We start from the raw sequence: 16748 nt of genomic DNA on the forward strand, positions 1-16748 counted from the left end.
AATATGAAGAAAATCCAGCAGAAGTGCATTATTCTCTATGTGTGAGTTCTGTTTGCACATAAACGCACTCCCCATCTTCATTCTTTTGTAATACTCTTCATTTCTGAAAGCATAAGAGGGAGCATATTTGGGTCCTTTCGAAAGAACTGTATCTATATGTAAGACCCTAAAGTCCCAATTCTTTAATAAATTTTTCTTTACAAAGTAAGGAGGGAGATTGCACTTCCAGTCAAGAACTTATGACCACAGGCAGAGTCCATATAGGAACTACTTCAGTTTTTGTTTTGCCCATAGATAAGCAATTGAAGCCAATTTTATATGTTGAAATCCGAGGGTATGAAAATGGGACACTAAGCCAACAAGGTACATATTTTACAAAAATTATTTTGTCCCAGTTCATGTTGATGATTGTAAACATACAAAGAGCCATACAGTATAAAAAGGATTGTTCTTTTCTTTGGTAAGATTCTTTGAGAATCTTATGAATATGAGAGGCCCTCTTTTCCAAAATAGGATTACACATACAACATGCATCCAAACCCACACAAATCCACTTTCATACAGCTCCATACGCCAGCACACACACAAATGTTTCTGGGAAGCAGAAGTCTATTTACAGTTCAAATAGTGCTTCCGTTTATATGGGGATATATGTGCATCAAACACACACACATACTTATGTATAGAAACATATCCAAATATCTAATGACTATAAATCATGACACTGTATACGGTACAGCTGTCTTCTTGACATGATGTCCGAACTTCAGTGGTTAAATATCAGGACTGCGGAAATCTCATGTTCTGTATATTGACAGCTGCTCCTATTAGTGATCAGCAATCCACTATGGACGCGAAAAATTTTCATAACTTGCATTTGTAGCAGAAGTAAACTATATATGATAACTAGAAGCAACTGGCATGATAACCAATCTCTAGTGTGTCCCCTGTTTTACAAGGTGAGGTGACAAGCCAGGGAGTTCAGTCCACTCCTAATGTACTAGGATGAAATGGAGCAACCTTCTTCCTAGAACCACTTCGAGTTTTCTCACCCCATGTATTTCACAGAATTCTATGAGATACAGAAATGACTTCCTTTCGTGATAAGTTACCCTTATGTGGGAGATGACTGGTTTTCACTGAAAGCATATTTTACAGTGTAATAGCTTCATAGACATCACAAAGATAAAGGCATTTGAAAAAATTACTGACATACACAACATACAGGTCACACTTCCAGTTGAGACAAACACATGGTATTAACACTTATTTGCTAGGTATACATTTTCTGTATCCTTTTTGTGATGTTTTTGTTGTCTTTTGCTTTGTTCTGTTGCTTGCCAAGGGGCCTTATGTACACTAAAGGAGCTACACACTAAGCTAGTGAGCTTAGACCCTGTCACTAAGCTACACTCCTTCCTGACCCGAATCTCACTATTCTAAGCTCTAGGGAAAAAAAAGAAACTAGGAAAAGAGATATCCTAAGGCCTAAGGCAGCTTCAAATTTCAATGTTCAAAATAAATTATGATATGTTTTAGAAAGTGCCCAGAATAGTAGTCAAAAATAAAATGAAATAACCCCCCCACACACACATACATCTCCACACATCTACACTCAGAAAAGAATTATGAATTTCAGTAAGTAAAGTCCTAGGACAACCAATGACTGCTTTGCCTGCCCTTCATCCTTACACTTGATCCCTGCTAAGAGTTTTTAACATGGCAAAATCCTTTTAGATTCAGGTTGTCTTCGCTTCTGAGTTTAGGGGTCTTGGGCAAACACACAAATCGTCACACCTGCTGTTCAGTTTTGAAAGTCTTGTCATTTTATCCCTGTCATCTCCAGCTCACATTTGTCTTTTGTTTCATGAACTGAAAAAAAAAACACTGAATGTTTTCCCCCTTTCTCTCTGAAATTGGGTTGGACATCTCTCCCCTGAAACATTAAATCGGTGGTTTTTAGATGAGTTGCGGCATCTTGGTTTGGCAGGCTCGCTCTGCAGTCTGGTACCCCACTGTCCTCATCAGACTCGTCTCATCCATTTGGCAGCAATGGGAAGGCTGATGGTCATGAGACCATCAGATGTGGATTATGTGGAAAACTGCCTAGAGGAGGCTCAGGAAATCTCAGGGGACTTACACCAACTGCAAGGGGAGATGGAACCTTTTAAACAAAGACGCTGAAGAGAGGAAATTCAGCCTGGTTGGGCTGTAGCAAATCGATGAGAAAGCAAACAGTCCCCGAGAAGCCTTCATACAAGCTGTATATGCTTTCAAGGACCCGTGAACCGGCTTTGAACTCTTCTGAGAATAAGAACTGAGCAAACCTGAGAAGAAGAAGAAGAAAATGTGAACAGTTTCAATACAAATGTAAACACTTTCAATACAAATATGTCCATATGACCAGACACGGGAGGCTATTCTTTCATGAAGTTAAAGGTTTTAGTGTCATTTTCTCATCATAAATATATAATTAATTTAAGAATACTCCATTCTCTGGAGAAAAAAAATGGTTAGTTATATGAATGTTTATATTTTGCAAATGGTTTTGTTGTCATACAAATCCAACTGTTTTTAGGAGTTGCAAATCAAAGCACATTAATATTTTCTTTTTGAAATTCTATTCCTTCCACTGTCCAATAATTAGAAATAGAAAAGCTCAGCATAAATCTTCCTACTTTCCTTTAACTTGAACTGAAGCAAACTGATACAGCACTGTTCCTTTAAAAAAAAGGAATCTAAGTATACTGTGTTTCTGGAGAGATATTTTTCTGAACTAGGTTTCATTTATATGTGACAGACAGCAGAGGCTGAAAATAAATATGCCGGATTTTACATAATCTGCTTTGGGCAATAAAGGACTAAGATGAATGGTAAGAACACAAGCAACTTTTTATATGATGCCAACAAATAGCAAATTCTACTATGCTGCATTATTGTTAGGAAAATCACCTTTACAACACTGACCTCCGACCTCTACAAGCTCGATTAAAAGCATTTTGTAGCCTTTCAAGTACTCTTGCCTATGTCATTGTTTCTTTAACTGTTTTTATTCTTTTTCTCATCAGCAACAAATGTAATCACCAATTCTGACACAGGTGTCTACCTGAGACTTGGTACTGTCATAAATTTAGATCACTGCTGCCACACAGGGGTCCTATAAAGAGTAATTACTTATTTAATCTTTTATGGAATGCTTGGAATTGTTGCAGGCAACTTAAAATACACAGGGAGGAAAGACAATGCAATTCCATTTGTCTCCAATGTTCTACCAACTGATTTCTTGAACGTGTAACCATTTAAATAGGATTTTACACTTTTAAACGGCCCCCAAATAAGGTGTTTTAAGAATCAATTCAGTATTTATAATTAAGTGATAACTAGGAATTAAGAAATGACTCTGGGGACCCTGCATCTTATGAATGTGATGACTTATTTGGAAGTCTGAGTATATCAGAATTGTCCTCAAGTGTATAAAATACAATATGTAAAATTCTAAAAGAACTCAACTATAGCAATGCATAGGTAGTGGATTGGGGTTTTGTTGTTGTTTCTTTTTGTTTTATTTTTGTTTGTTTGGGCTTTTTATAGATGCTGGGGATTAAAGCTAGGACCTTGGGCATGTTCTGTTATTGAGCTACAAGCCCAGTACCAGTTAAAAAAATTAAAACCAACCCAAACATTTGGCACAGTCACACGCATCATTTGTTAGCCCAATAAGCAGCACTATCTAGTGGTGGCCTATTAGGTACTAACATTGTTAAGTACTAAAAGACATAGACTGTATTTCTCACAATCTGCACCAAAAGTAATCGAACATGAGAATACTTCTACCAACTGCAGAGGTGTCGCTGTTGATAACGTGCTGTGAATTATTACGTATGCTCAACATTTAAAGATCATAACATCGAGCAATTATAATCCAGATTGAATGTGCACACAAACCCCAGACTTAAAGCCACCTAAAGATAAAGAACTTTGAATTGAGGTATTGGTCTTATGTTATATTATACATAACAAGCTTTCACAAATGAGTAAGCACTGGATAAAAGGAAACTACATTTTTACTTTGTGTGTAAATGTATTTTGACAGAATATCTGTATAACAGAAAACCAGTCCATCATACTGTGAAAGAAAACGTACCCTAAAACCATGGTTTCCTGCACTTTTTACCTACAGATGAGACAATGAACATCTTCTGTGCTTTTAAAAATAATTTCTAAGCACTGCACAACATTGTTCGTTTTTGAAAAATGTTGTCAATAGTAAAGTGAAAGTTATTGTTTCAAAACTGTGCCCAATATTCTGCAAATCAAATTAACCAACTAATTTCCCAAAGAATTCTCAGTCAAAATTGAAGCATAAATGGCAATTATAGAGCCAAAAGGAATGGACACTATAGGCCACAGTACATATAAAAAAATTTATTTTTAAAAACCTGAGCTAGAACCGTCATTATAAATGGCTTTATAAATTATTATGAATTGATCCCGAGAGGCTATCTACTTACATATTTTAAGCTCTAGACAATAACACAAAAGAAGGAAGAGTGGGGGAAAGGGAGCCAGATAACCATGAAGAATGGACACCTTGGCGGACAGTACAGGAGTATTGAATTAGAAAAATGTATAATGATACATGTGCATGACTGTGTCATAATGAAACCCATTACTCCATATGCTAAGTTTAAAGTCATCTAAAAGTTACAAGAGAAAACGAATATTGGAGGGTTGGAGAGATGGTTCAGTGTTTAAGAGCACTGGCTGCTCTTCCAGAGGTCCTGAGTTCAGTTCCCAGCAGCCACATGGTTGCTCACAACCGTCTGTAATGAGATCTGGCGCCCTCTTCTGGTGTGTCTGAAGACAGTGACAGCATACAAGACAAGTACAGTGTATATATATATATATATATATATATATATATATATATATATATATATATATACAATAAGTAGATGAATCTTAAGAAAAGAAAAGTAATATTGGGAAACTAGGGCAGAAATTTGTAGGAAGCAAAAAAAAAAAAACTAAATAAAACTAATGAACAAAACCAAGAATCTTTTCCCTGAAATGACAAACAAGAAAAGGGGGGAAAAAAAAGAAAAGGGGAAAATGTTACTGTCCCTTGACAACTACAAAGAGCACTAGGAAGACCATCATATATATTGAAGTCACAGACATCACAGCAATGTGGTATCAAATAACTATGTCAAATGTATCAACAGCTGAAAAACCCTTCTCACTGTGGACAACCACCAGAAAGCCATCTAAAGAGACCTACATCTTAGGTTGAGCCATTGCATGAGTTTGTGAGCCACTAACAGATAATAGATGCTCTATTGAGAAGAAATCAAAACATATTAAACTAGTTGGTTTTTCAGAAATAGGATTGCTAGAAAAAACAATTTATATCATACTTAACTTTGAAATATAATGAGATATAAAGTTTGCTACTCAGAGCAACAAAATTCAATGCCAAAACAATACTGAATTATTACCTGCATTTTACAATCTTCTATTTGTGAATGATAAATGTATATTTTATAGAAAGCTCTGGAATTCAAAATGTTATAATTACATCTCTAAACACTCACATTGGCCAGACAACAGAGAGGTTTGTCCAATATTTTCAAATAGATGTTTTAGGGCAAAAGGACCTCGGATAGGATAAAACTTGTTCAAGGGATGAAACCTATTGTCCTAGATTATGCCCTAATGATTTTCTTTTGATTTCTTTGGAAAACAACAGGTCAGATTTTGGTGAATCGTGTTATAGAGCTATGTCATTTGCATGCTAAGCAAGCACTGTACTACTGGGCCATATCTCTACCTGTCAATTGTACCTTTGGTGACAGGGTCTCACTAGTTGCCCATATGGCCCTTGTCTTCACTTTTATAGCACAGGAAGGGTTCAAGTTTATGATCCTCCCACATAAGCCTCTTAATTAGCTACAATTACAGGCCTGCATCATTACAGAAAACAAATAGAAGACTCACAAGTCTGTTCAGAGCATGTAGGCAAATAACAAGATATTTTTATTTTATTTTCAACACTGAGTACTGAATATGTTATAAATAGAAGACCTTTCTGGGTTATTTAAACATTTAAAGAGTTAGGAAACATACAGATAAAGCGAACATTATAGGTAAAGGGGCCTATAAGCTAAATGTAGCCACACTAGGAAATAAGGAGACATAGGTAGAAATTGTAAATTACAAATGGAGAGAACCAAAGTTTAAAAGGGATTGGGGTCTACCATATATAACATGTTAATGGAATCACAAGAAGTTCCACATGGTGGAAAGAACAGTGAGAAAGAGAATAGAATATAAAATCAAAGGGAAAGAGAGCCTAGGTCCTGAAGGACTTCTGAATCAAAGGGTAGACTTTGGCCTTTACCTTCAGTCATAGTGGAAATCTAATGGATTACCTTAACCATAGGAGTACAATTCTAACATCCTAGACATTATCAAAAGTAAATATAAAAGATCATGGTGAAATGAAGGTTTCTAGTATAATCAGCATAAAAGCAATGACGTTTTCTGTCACTCCTATTATTAAAAGTCGCTATGGGGATGCACTATTGTAGAGAACTCTTGCAAGAGAAAACCAAAAAGACTATGACTTCCTGTGAGCAAGAAAGTTACAGTCATCATTTTTATTAATTTATACATTTTATAAAATGTTATTATAGCTCACAAAATTTGTTACATTACAGTCACAATTAATTACACATAATGTGCATATATATTTAGATAATTCAATGGACTTAAATAGAGAACTGGTAGAACAAGAAAGAAACCAGTAATGTCTATGAAATATATAATAACAGTATATGATGACAAAAACTTAGACATTTACAAGGTACAGTGGGGAGTTACATGAAAAATAGACACCAATGATAAACAGTAATAATATGTTTTATACATTTTAATAGACACCAGCAATAAATAGCCCAAAATATAAAGGCTTGAGGAAAAATCATTTATAATAAGCTTAGAAATAAAATTAAAAATTTTAATGCTAATGAGAATTATAAAAATACTTCTTATAAGATCAAGAATTAGCCAAGTGGTGGAATTTTAGGGTTGTTTTGATTTACATTTCCCTGATGGGGATGTTGATCAGTTTTTTAGGTACTTCTTAACCATTCAATATTCCTCAATTGAGAGTTCTTTGTTTAGTTCTGTACCCCATTTTTAACAGGATTGTTTGAGTCTCTAGAGTCTAACTTCCTGAGTTTCTTGTATATATTGGATACTAGCCCTCTATCAGATGTATGATTGGTAAAGATCTTTTCCCAATCTGTTGGCTGCTGTTCTGTCCTTTTGAAATTGCCCTTTGACTTACAGAAGTTTTGCAATTTCATGAGGTCCCATTTGTTGATTCTTGATCTTAGAGCACAAGCCATTGGTGTTCTGTTTAGGAATTTTTCCCTATGCCTATGTGTTCTAAGCTCTTCCCCACTTTCTCTTCTATTAGTTTCAGTGTACCTGGTTTCATGTGGAGATCTTTGATCCACTTGGTCTTGAGCTTTGTACAAACAGATAGGAAAGGATCTATTTGCATTCTTCTGCATGGTGACTGCCAGTTGAAACAACACCATTTGTTGAAGAGGCTGTCCTTTTTCCATTGAACATTTTTAGATCCTTTGTCAAAGATCAAGTGACCATAGTTGTGTGGGTTCATTTCTGGGTCTTTGATTCTATTCCAGTGATCTACCTGCCTGTCTCTGTACTAATACCATGCAGTTTTTATTACAATTGATCTGTAATACAGCTTGAGGTCAGGGATAGTGATTTCCCCGAATTTTTTTTTTACTGTTGAGAATGGTTTTTGCTATCCTGAAATTTTATTATTCCAAATAAATTTGCAAATTGCTCTTTCCAACTCTATGAAGATTTGAGTTGGAATTTTGATAGGGATTGCTTTGAATTTGTAGATTGCCTTAGGCAAGATGGCCATTTTTACTATGTTGATCCTTCAAATCGATGGGCTTGGGAGATCATTCCATCTTCTGAGATCTTCTTCAATTTCCTTCTACAGAGACTTGAAGTTCTTGTCATACAGATCCTTCGTTTGCTTGGTTAGGGTCACCTCAAGGTGTTTTATATTTTTGGGACTATTGTGAAGTGTGTCATTCTCTAATTTCATTCTCAGCCTGTTTATCCTTTGAGTAGAGAAAAACTACTGAATTGTTAGAATTAATGTTATATCTAGCCACTTTGTTAAAGGTGTTTATCAGCTGTAAAAGTTCTCTGGTGGACTTCACACCAGTCAGAATGGCTAAGATCAAAAACTCAGGTGACAGCAGATGCTGGCAAAGATGTGGAGAAAGAGGAACACTCCTCTTTCTCCACATCTTTGCCGGCAACCACTATGGAAATCAGTGTAGCAGTTGCTCAGAAAATTGGAGATAGTACTACCTGAGGACCCAGCTATACCACTCCTGGGCATATACCCAAAAGAAGCTCCAACATCTAACAAGGACACATGCTCTACCATGTTCATAACAGCCTTATTTATAATAGCCAGAAGCTGGAAAGAACCCAGATGCCTTTCAATAGAGGAATGAATACAAACATTGTGGTACATATACACAATGGAGTACTACTCAGCTATTAGAAACAATGACTTTATGAAATTCCTAGGCAAATGGATTGAGTTGGAAGCTATCATGCTGAGAGAGGCAACCCAGTCACAAAGAACACTCATGGAATGTACTCACTTATAAGTAGATAGTGGCCAAAAAAGCTCAGGGTACCCAAGAAACCATCCACAGAACTTATGAAGCTCAAAGAGAAGGAAGGTCAGAATGTAGATGCCTCAGTCCTTCTTAGAAGGAAGAACGGGAGGAAATAAAGGGATAAATAGAGGAGCAGGAATGGGAGAAAAGATCATCCAGAGGCTGCCTCACCTCGGGATCCACCCCATATGCAGCCACCAAATCCAAGCACTATTGCTGATGCCAAGAAGTACTTACTGGCAGGAACCAGACAGAGATGCTTCCTCAGAGGCTCTGCCAGAGTCATACAGATACAGCTGAGCATACTTGCAGCTAACCATAGGACTGAACACCGGGATGCCAATGAAGGTGCTAAAAGGACTGAAGGAGCTGAAAGGGGTTGCAACCTTATGGGAAGAACATTATCAACCAAGGAAACCCTTCACAACTCCCATGGACTGTATTTACATTTAAAATGTTATCCTCTTCCCCCACCCCGCTCCCCTCCCCCATCTATCTCCACTTGTCTCCAGGAAGGTGAACTTGCTCCTAATGACCCTCTCCACCTCAGTAACTTGGCATTCCCCTACATTAGGAAAAGGTGCCCTCCCTGGACCAAAGGCCTCTTCTCATATTGATGCAAGGCATTGCCAACTTCAGCTACATATGCAATTGGAATCATATGTCTCTCAATGTTTGCTCTAGCTCCTTCATTTGGGGCCCCTGTGTTCAGTCCAATGGCTAGCTGCAAGCATTCTCATCTGTATCTGTATGACTCTGGCAGAGCCTATGAAGAGGCATCCATATCAGATTCCTGCCAATAAGTACTTGGCAACAAGAATAGTGCTTGAGTTTGGTGGCTGCATATGGGGTGGATCCTAAGGCAAGGCAGCCTCTGAATGATCTTTTTTTCAATCCTCACACCTCTATTTAACGTTGTATTTCCCTTCTAAAAAAGACTGAAGTACACACATTTGGGCCTTCCTTATCTTAGCTTCATGATGTTTGTGAATTGTTCCTTGGGTTTTCAGAGCACTCTTGGGCTAATATCAGCTTATCAGTGAGTGCATACCATGTGTGTTCTTTTGTGACTGGGTTACCTCACTCAGGATGATATTCTCTAGATGCATCCATTTTCCTAGGAATTTCATTAAGTCATTGTTTCTAATAGCTGAGTAGTACTCCATTGTGTAAATGTACCACAATTTCTGTATCCATTCCTCTGTTGAAGAATATCTAAGTTTCTTTCCAGCTTCGGCATAAATAAGGCTCCTATGAACATGGTGTGTCCTTATTATATGTTGGAGCATCTTTGGGGTATATGACCAGGAGTGGAATATCTGGGTCTTTAGGTAGTATTATGTCCAATTTTCCGAAAAACTACCAGACAGCTTTCCAGAGTGGATGTACCAGCTTACAACCCCACCAACAGTTGGAGTGTACCTCTTTCTCCACATCTTTGCCAGCATCTGCTGTAATCTGAGTTTTTGATCTTAGCCATTCTGACTGGTGTGAGGTGGAATCTCAGGATTTTTTTTTTTTTTTTTTTTTTTGCATTTTCCTGATGACTAGGGATGTTGAGCATTTTCTTTAAGTGCTTTTTGGCCACTTGGTATTCCTCAGTGGAAAATTCTTTTGTTTATGTCTGTACCCCATTTTTAATAGGTATATTTGATTCTCTGGAGTCAACTTCCTGAGTTCCTTGTATATGTTGGATATTAGCCCTCTATCAGATGTAGGATTGATAAAGATCCTCTACCAATCTGTTGGCTGCTGTTTTGTCTTCTTGTGGATGTCCTTAACCTTAGAGAAGCTTTGCAATTTCATGAGGTCTCATTTGTGGATTCTTGATCTTAGAGCATAAGCCATTGGTGTTTTGTTCAGGAAATGTTCGCCTTTGCTTATGTGTTCTAAGCTCTTCCCCACTTTTTCTTCTATTAGTTTCAGTGTACCTGGTTTTATGTGCTGGCCTTTGGTCCACTTGCATATGAGCTTTTTACAAGGAGATAAGAAAGGATTGATTTGCATGCAGACTTCCATTTGAACAAACACCATTTGTTGAAGAGGCTCTCCTTTTTCCATTGATTGTTTTTAGCTCTGTTGTCAAAGACCAAATGACCAAAGGTGTGTGGTTTCATTTCTGGGTCCTCAATTCTGTTCCATTGATCAACCTGCCTATCTCTGTACCAGTACCATGCAGATTTTATTACAATTAATGTGTAATATAGCTTGAGGTCAGGGATGGCGATTCTCCAGGAAGGTTTTTTTTTTTTATTATTTTTTATTTATTTTTTTATTGTTGAGAATAGATTTAGATATTCTAGGGATTTTTTTTTGTTATTCCAAATGAATTTGTAAATTGCTCTTTCTAGCTCTATGAAAAATAGAATTGGAATTTTGATGGGAATTGCATTGAATCTGTAGATTGCTTTTGTCAGGATGACCATTTTTACAATGTTGATCCTTCTGATCCATGAGCATGGGAGATCTTCCCATCTTCTGAGGTCTTCTTCAATTTCCTTCTTCAGAGATTTGAAGTTCTAGTCATACAGATCTTTCACATGCTTAGTTAGGGCCATACCAAGGTATTTTATATTGTTTGTGACTATTATGAAGAGTGTTTTTTCCGTAATTTCTTTCTCAGCCTGTTTATCCTTTGAGTAGAGGAAGGCTACTGATTTGTTTGAGTTAATTTTAAAACCAGCACTTTTCTGAAGTTGTTTATCAGCTATAGGAGATTTCTGGTGGAAATTTGGGTGTCACTTACGTATAATGTCATATCATCAGCAAATAGTGATATTTTTACTTCTAACTTTCCAACTCGTATCCCTTTGATTTCCTTTTGTTGTCCAATTGCTCTGATTAGGACTTCCAGTACCATATTAAATAGATAGGGAGAGAGTGGGCAGCCTTGTCTAGTTCCTGATTTTAGTGAGATTGCTTCAAGTTTCTCACCGTTTATATTGGTGTTGGTTACAGGTTGGCTGTATTTTTTTTTACTATGTTTAGGTATGAGCCTTGAATTCCTGATCTTTTTAAGACTTTTAACATGAAGGGGTTTTGAATTTTGTCCAATACTTTCTCAGCATGTAAAGAGATGTTCATATGTATTTTTGCTTTGAGGTTGTAGATAGATAGATGATAAATATAGAGATAGAGATAGAGATAGAGACAGAGGTAGAGATATAGATATAGGTAGAGGTAGAGGTAAATATAGATATGGAGCTAGAGATAGAGATAGAGATACACACTATATAATATATAGTGGATGACATTGATGGTTTCCATATATTTAACCCTGGGTTTCCATATATTGAACCCTGGGTTTCCATATATTGAACCCTTGTATCTCTAGGATGAAGCCTACTTGATCATAGTGAATGATTGTTTTGATATATTCTTGGATTTGAGTTGCAAGAATTTTCATGAGTATTTTTGTATCAATGTTCATGAGGAAAATTGGTCTGAAGTTCTCTTTCTTTGTGTGGTTTAGGTATGAGAGTAATTAAGGCTTTGAAGAATGAGTTAGGTAGTGTTCCCTCATTCCTTCTGTTTGTATTTTATAGAATAGTTTGGAGAGCATTGATATTAGGTCTTCAATGAAAGTCTGATAGTATTGTGAACTGAACCCATCTAGTCCTGGGATTTTTTTTCCCTTGGGAGGCTTTTGATGACTGCTTCTATTTCTTTAGGTCTCATGGGAATGTTTGGATGGTTTATCTGATCCTGATTTAACTTTGGTTCCTGGTATCTGTCTAAAAAAATTGTTTTTTTCCTCTAGATTTTTCAGGTTTGTTTGTAGTAGGACCTAATGATTTCTTGAATTTCCTCAGTTTCTGTTGTTATGTCTCCCCTTTCCATTCTGATTTTATTAATTTGGATACTCTCTCTGTGACCTCTAGTAAGTCTGGTTAAGGGTTTATCAATTTTGTTGATTTTCTCAAAGAACCACCTCCTGGTTTTGTTGATTCTTTGAATGGTTCTTTTTGTTTCTATTTGGTCAATTTCTGCTCTGAGTTTGATTATTTCCTGCAGTCTACTCCTCTTGGGTGTATCTGCTTATTTTTGTTCTAGAGCTTTCAGCGGTACTGTCAAGTTGCTAGTGTATGCTCTCTCCAGTTTCTTTTTGGAGGTGATCAGAACTATGAGTTTTTCTTAGTACTGCTTTCATTGCATCTCATAGGTTTGGGTATGTTGTGTTTTCATTTTCATTGAATTCTAAAAAATATTTAATTTCTTTTTTTATTTCTTCCTTGACCATGTTATCATTGAGTAGCACATTGTTCAGCTTCCATGTGTATAGGGATTTTTGTTGTTTTTGTTGTTATTAAAGACCAGCCTTAGTGCATGGTGATCTGATAGGATGCATGGGTGTATTTTGATCTTTTTTTATCTGTTGATGTCTGTTTTGTGACTGACTATATGGTCAGTTTTGGAGAAGGTACTGTGAGGTGCTGAGAAGAAGATATATTTTTTTGTTTTAGGATAAAATGTTCTGTAAATGTCTGTTAATTCTAATTGGTTCATAACCTCTACTAGTTTTGCTGTGTCTCTGTTCAGTTTCTGCTTCCATGATCTGTTCATTGATGAGAGTGGGGTGTTGAAGTCTCCCACTATTATTGTGTGTGGTGCAATGTATGTTTTGAGCTTTAGTAAAGCTTCTTTTATGAATGTGGGTGCCCTTATATTTGGAGCATAGATGTTCAGGATTGAGAGTTCATCTTGATAGATTTTTGCTGTGATGAGTAAAAAAAAATGTACTTTATTATCTTTTTTGATAACTTTTGGTTGAAAATCTGTTTTATTCAATATTAAAATGGCTACTCCAGCTCATTCCTTGGGATCATTTGCTTGGAAGATTTTTCCCCCGAGCCTTTAACTCTGAGATAGTTTCTGTCTTTGTCTCTGAGATGAGTTTCCTGTATACAGCAAAATACTGGATCCTGTTACATATCCAGTATGTTAGTCTATGTCTTTTTATTGGGGGAGTTGAGTCCATTGATCTCAAGAGATATTAAGGAATAGTGATTGTTGTTTTTTGTTATTTTGTTGTTAGAGGTAGAGTTATGTTTGTGTGCTTTACTTCTTTTGTTTTTTTTTTTTTTTGTACGATTATTTTCTTGCTTTTCCTAGGGTGTAGTTTCCCTTCTTGTGTTGGAATTTTCCATCTATTATCCTTGTAGGGCGGGGTTTGTGGACAGTTATGTAAATTTTGTTTTGTCCAGGAATATATTGGTTTCTCCATCTATGGTAACTGGGAGTTTTGCTGGATATAGCATCCTGGGCTGGCATTTGTGTTCTCTTAGAGTCTGTATGACATCAGTCCAGGATCTTCTAGCTTTTATAGTCTCTGTTTAGAAGTCTGGCATAATTCTGATTGGTCTGCCTTTATATGTTACTTGTTCTTCACCCTTTTCTATAACTTTTATTATTAGGTTTGGTCTCCTCATTGTGTCCTGGATCTCCTGAATATTTTGGGTTGGAAGCTTTTTGGTTTTTGCATTTTCTCTGACTGTTGTGTCAATGTTTGCTATGGTACCTTCTGCCCTTGAAATCCTCTCTTCCATCTTTTACAATTCATTCTGTGACTCCTGATCTCTTACAATTCATTCTGTGACTCCTGATCTCTTTCCTAGGTTTTCTATCTTCAGCTTGTCTCTTTTATTATTTCTTACTGTTTCTATTTCCATTTTCAATTCCTTCACCTGTATGGTTACATTTTCCTTTAGCTCTTTGAGTGATATTTTTGTGTTTCCTCTTTAAGGGCTTCTACTTGTTTATGTGTGTTCTCCTGTAATTGTTTAAGGGAGTTACTAATGTGCTTCTCAAAGACCTCCATCATCATCATGAAGTATGATTTTAAGTCTAAACCTTGTTGTTCTGTTGTGTTGGGAAATCCACTACTTGCTGTGGTGGGAGAACTGGGTTTTGATGTTGCTAGGATGTCTTAGGTTCTTGCGCTTTCCTCTTGCCATCTTGTTATCTCTGATGTTAGGTGATCTTGTTGTCTCTGACTGGAGCCTGCCTTTCCTGTGGGTCTGAGAGCCGGTGTGCTCAGGAGGGAGATTGCTCCTGAGTGTTTGGCTCTTTGTGGGCCGACAGTGAGTTTTTATGGCAGTGTCTTGGTTCTATCTTTTTGGGCTCCTGTAGGAGAGAGCTTGTGAGGCTCTTCTGTGTGATCAGCCTTCTGTGGGCAGGTCCTGAGTCCTAATGGCGGTGATCTATTTCTCTCTCTCTCTCTCTCTCTCTCTCTCTCTCTCTCTCTCTCTCTCTCTCTCTCTCTCTCTCATTCTCTCTCTCTCTCTCTCTGGGCCAGAACGTGATATTTTAATAATTCTCATGAAAATAACCCTTAACATTAGTGAAATTTACAGCCAAATTTTCTGGCACTCTTTTTAAAGCTGACAAATGGGTCCTAAATTTTAAGTTGAGAAATAAAAATGAGAGAGAGAGTAGTTGAGAAAATTTAGAAGTGAAGAATGAATTTGTGGATGTAGCAAAATGGCACAAGAACAATACGTAATGTTTTCATATAACAAAAAAAGGTTAGAAACAGTGTGGAGAAATGGCAAAGAAAGGGGCGAGAGAGATGGCTCTTCAGCTAAGCTCATTGGCTGCTCTTCGAGTGAACTGGGGTTTCATTTCAAGCACCCACATGGCAGCTCACAACTGCCTGTAATTCCAGTCCTGAGAAATCTGGTTTGCTTTTCTGGTCTCTAAAGGCATGAGGATTACATGTGATACACAGACATACATACAGACAAAACATCAATACAGATAAAGTAGAATAAAAGATTGTTAAGTTTTTTTTTTAAAAAGCTGTAAAGAAACATATTTCCAGCACATTTTGAGGGAGAGTTATTTATAATCATTAATATAACTACCACAATGAGAAGAAGAGAAAAAATAAAGATAGGTTCATTTTAGAGTAAGAAACAGTGATGAATGTAAAGGTTTCAATTCTGTAATTTTAGATCAGGTATCAAGTATTCAATGATAGACTGATTGCCCAGCTTGCATGCATGAAGGAGACTCTGGTTCTACTCCCATTACTGGGAATAAGAAAGGGCATATGGTAATTTAAAAATATTTCTTACATGAGTGCTTCTATCACTATAATGTGCATATATCGTATATTTTGATTATAGTATATGTATTTAATATTTGAAGCAATTTTGCCTATATTAGTAAATACTGAACACATATCAAGTTTCTATTATTTAGAAGTTAAATTAATTATAGTATACCTTTATTGAATAATTACTTAGCTGCTTAAAACAATAATGTTCATGTGTAAACTAAATTATTCATTTAAAGTAACTTTATATATGTATAATAGTCATAGGGGCCTATTGAAAATAGACAAAGAGCTGAGGTATGACATAATGATAAAGAATATCTTTAGCATATGTGAAGCCTTGGGTTTGATTCCTAGAACCAAAATTTAGACAAACACACACACGCGCACACACACACACACAATTGAGTGTCTATGCAGATATATGCACATAGACATGTATGAATATGTATTATATATACATAGACAAAAGTTAAGAATGAGAAAACTCTATTTTATAGTTATAACAATAGTTATCCCTTACATAAAGTTACTAGATTCCAGGCACTATTTAAAATAATTTTCTTGTATTTATTTGCAAGTTCCTTCTTATAATTAAGTTTATAAAATTAAAAAAAATTTCATGGATTAACTTATTTAAACCATCCAATAGCCCTGAGAAATGAACATTATTTTCCATATGTTGCAAATGAGGAAGGTATATGACTAGTTATGTTCATATAGCCATATGATTCTGAGCATATCCTTTTAAAGGAAATTCTTGCAACCGTAATGGAGGACTATTCTTTGAGCTCTACCAAGTACCAACTCAGATACAAGGAACTCAAATCAGATGGATGGAAGATGTTGAGAAGCTCCCTAGTTTAAAAGACGTTAAGTGCCACACAGAAAACTCCAGACCTCTTTTGACAACTTACATGGACAGCTTCCAGTGCTCTCAAAGG

The 16748-nt window shown here is 36.4% G+C and overlaps 1 protein-coding gene across 1 annotated transcript in view; it reads right to left on the reverse strand.

The window, feature by feature from the left end:
• Positions 1–2167: 2167 nt before the first annotated feature.
• The window catches only part of LANCL3 (LanC like family member 3), a gene marked incomplete at both ends in the record, with an annotated part of 117152 nt that continues 102571 nt past the window's right edge, over positions 2168–16748 (reverse strand). The window contains one exon of the mRNA XM_080910821.1: positions 2168–2327. Within this exon, the coding sequence (XP_080766947.1) occupies positions 2168–2327 (160 nt within the window). The remainder of the gene's footprint in view (positions 2328–16748) is intronic.

Source organism: Micromys minutus, assembly GCF_963924665.1.
Source record: "Micromys minutus genome assembly, chromosome: X".
Classification (NCBI taxonomy): domain Eukaryota; kingdom Metazoa; phylum Chordata; class Mammalia; order Rodentia; family Muridae; genus Micromys; species Micromys minutus.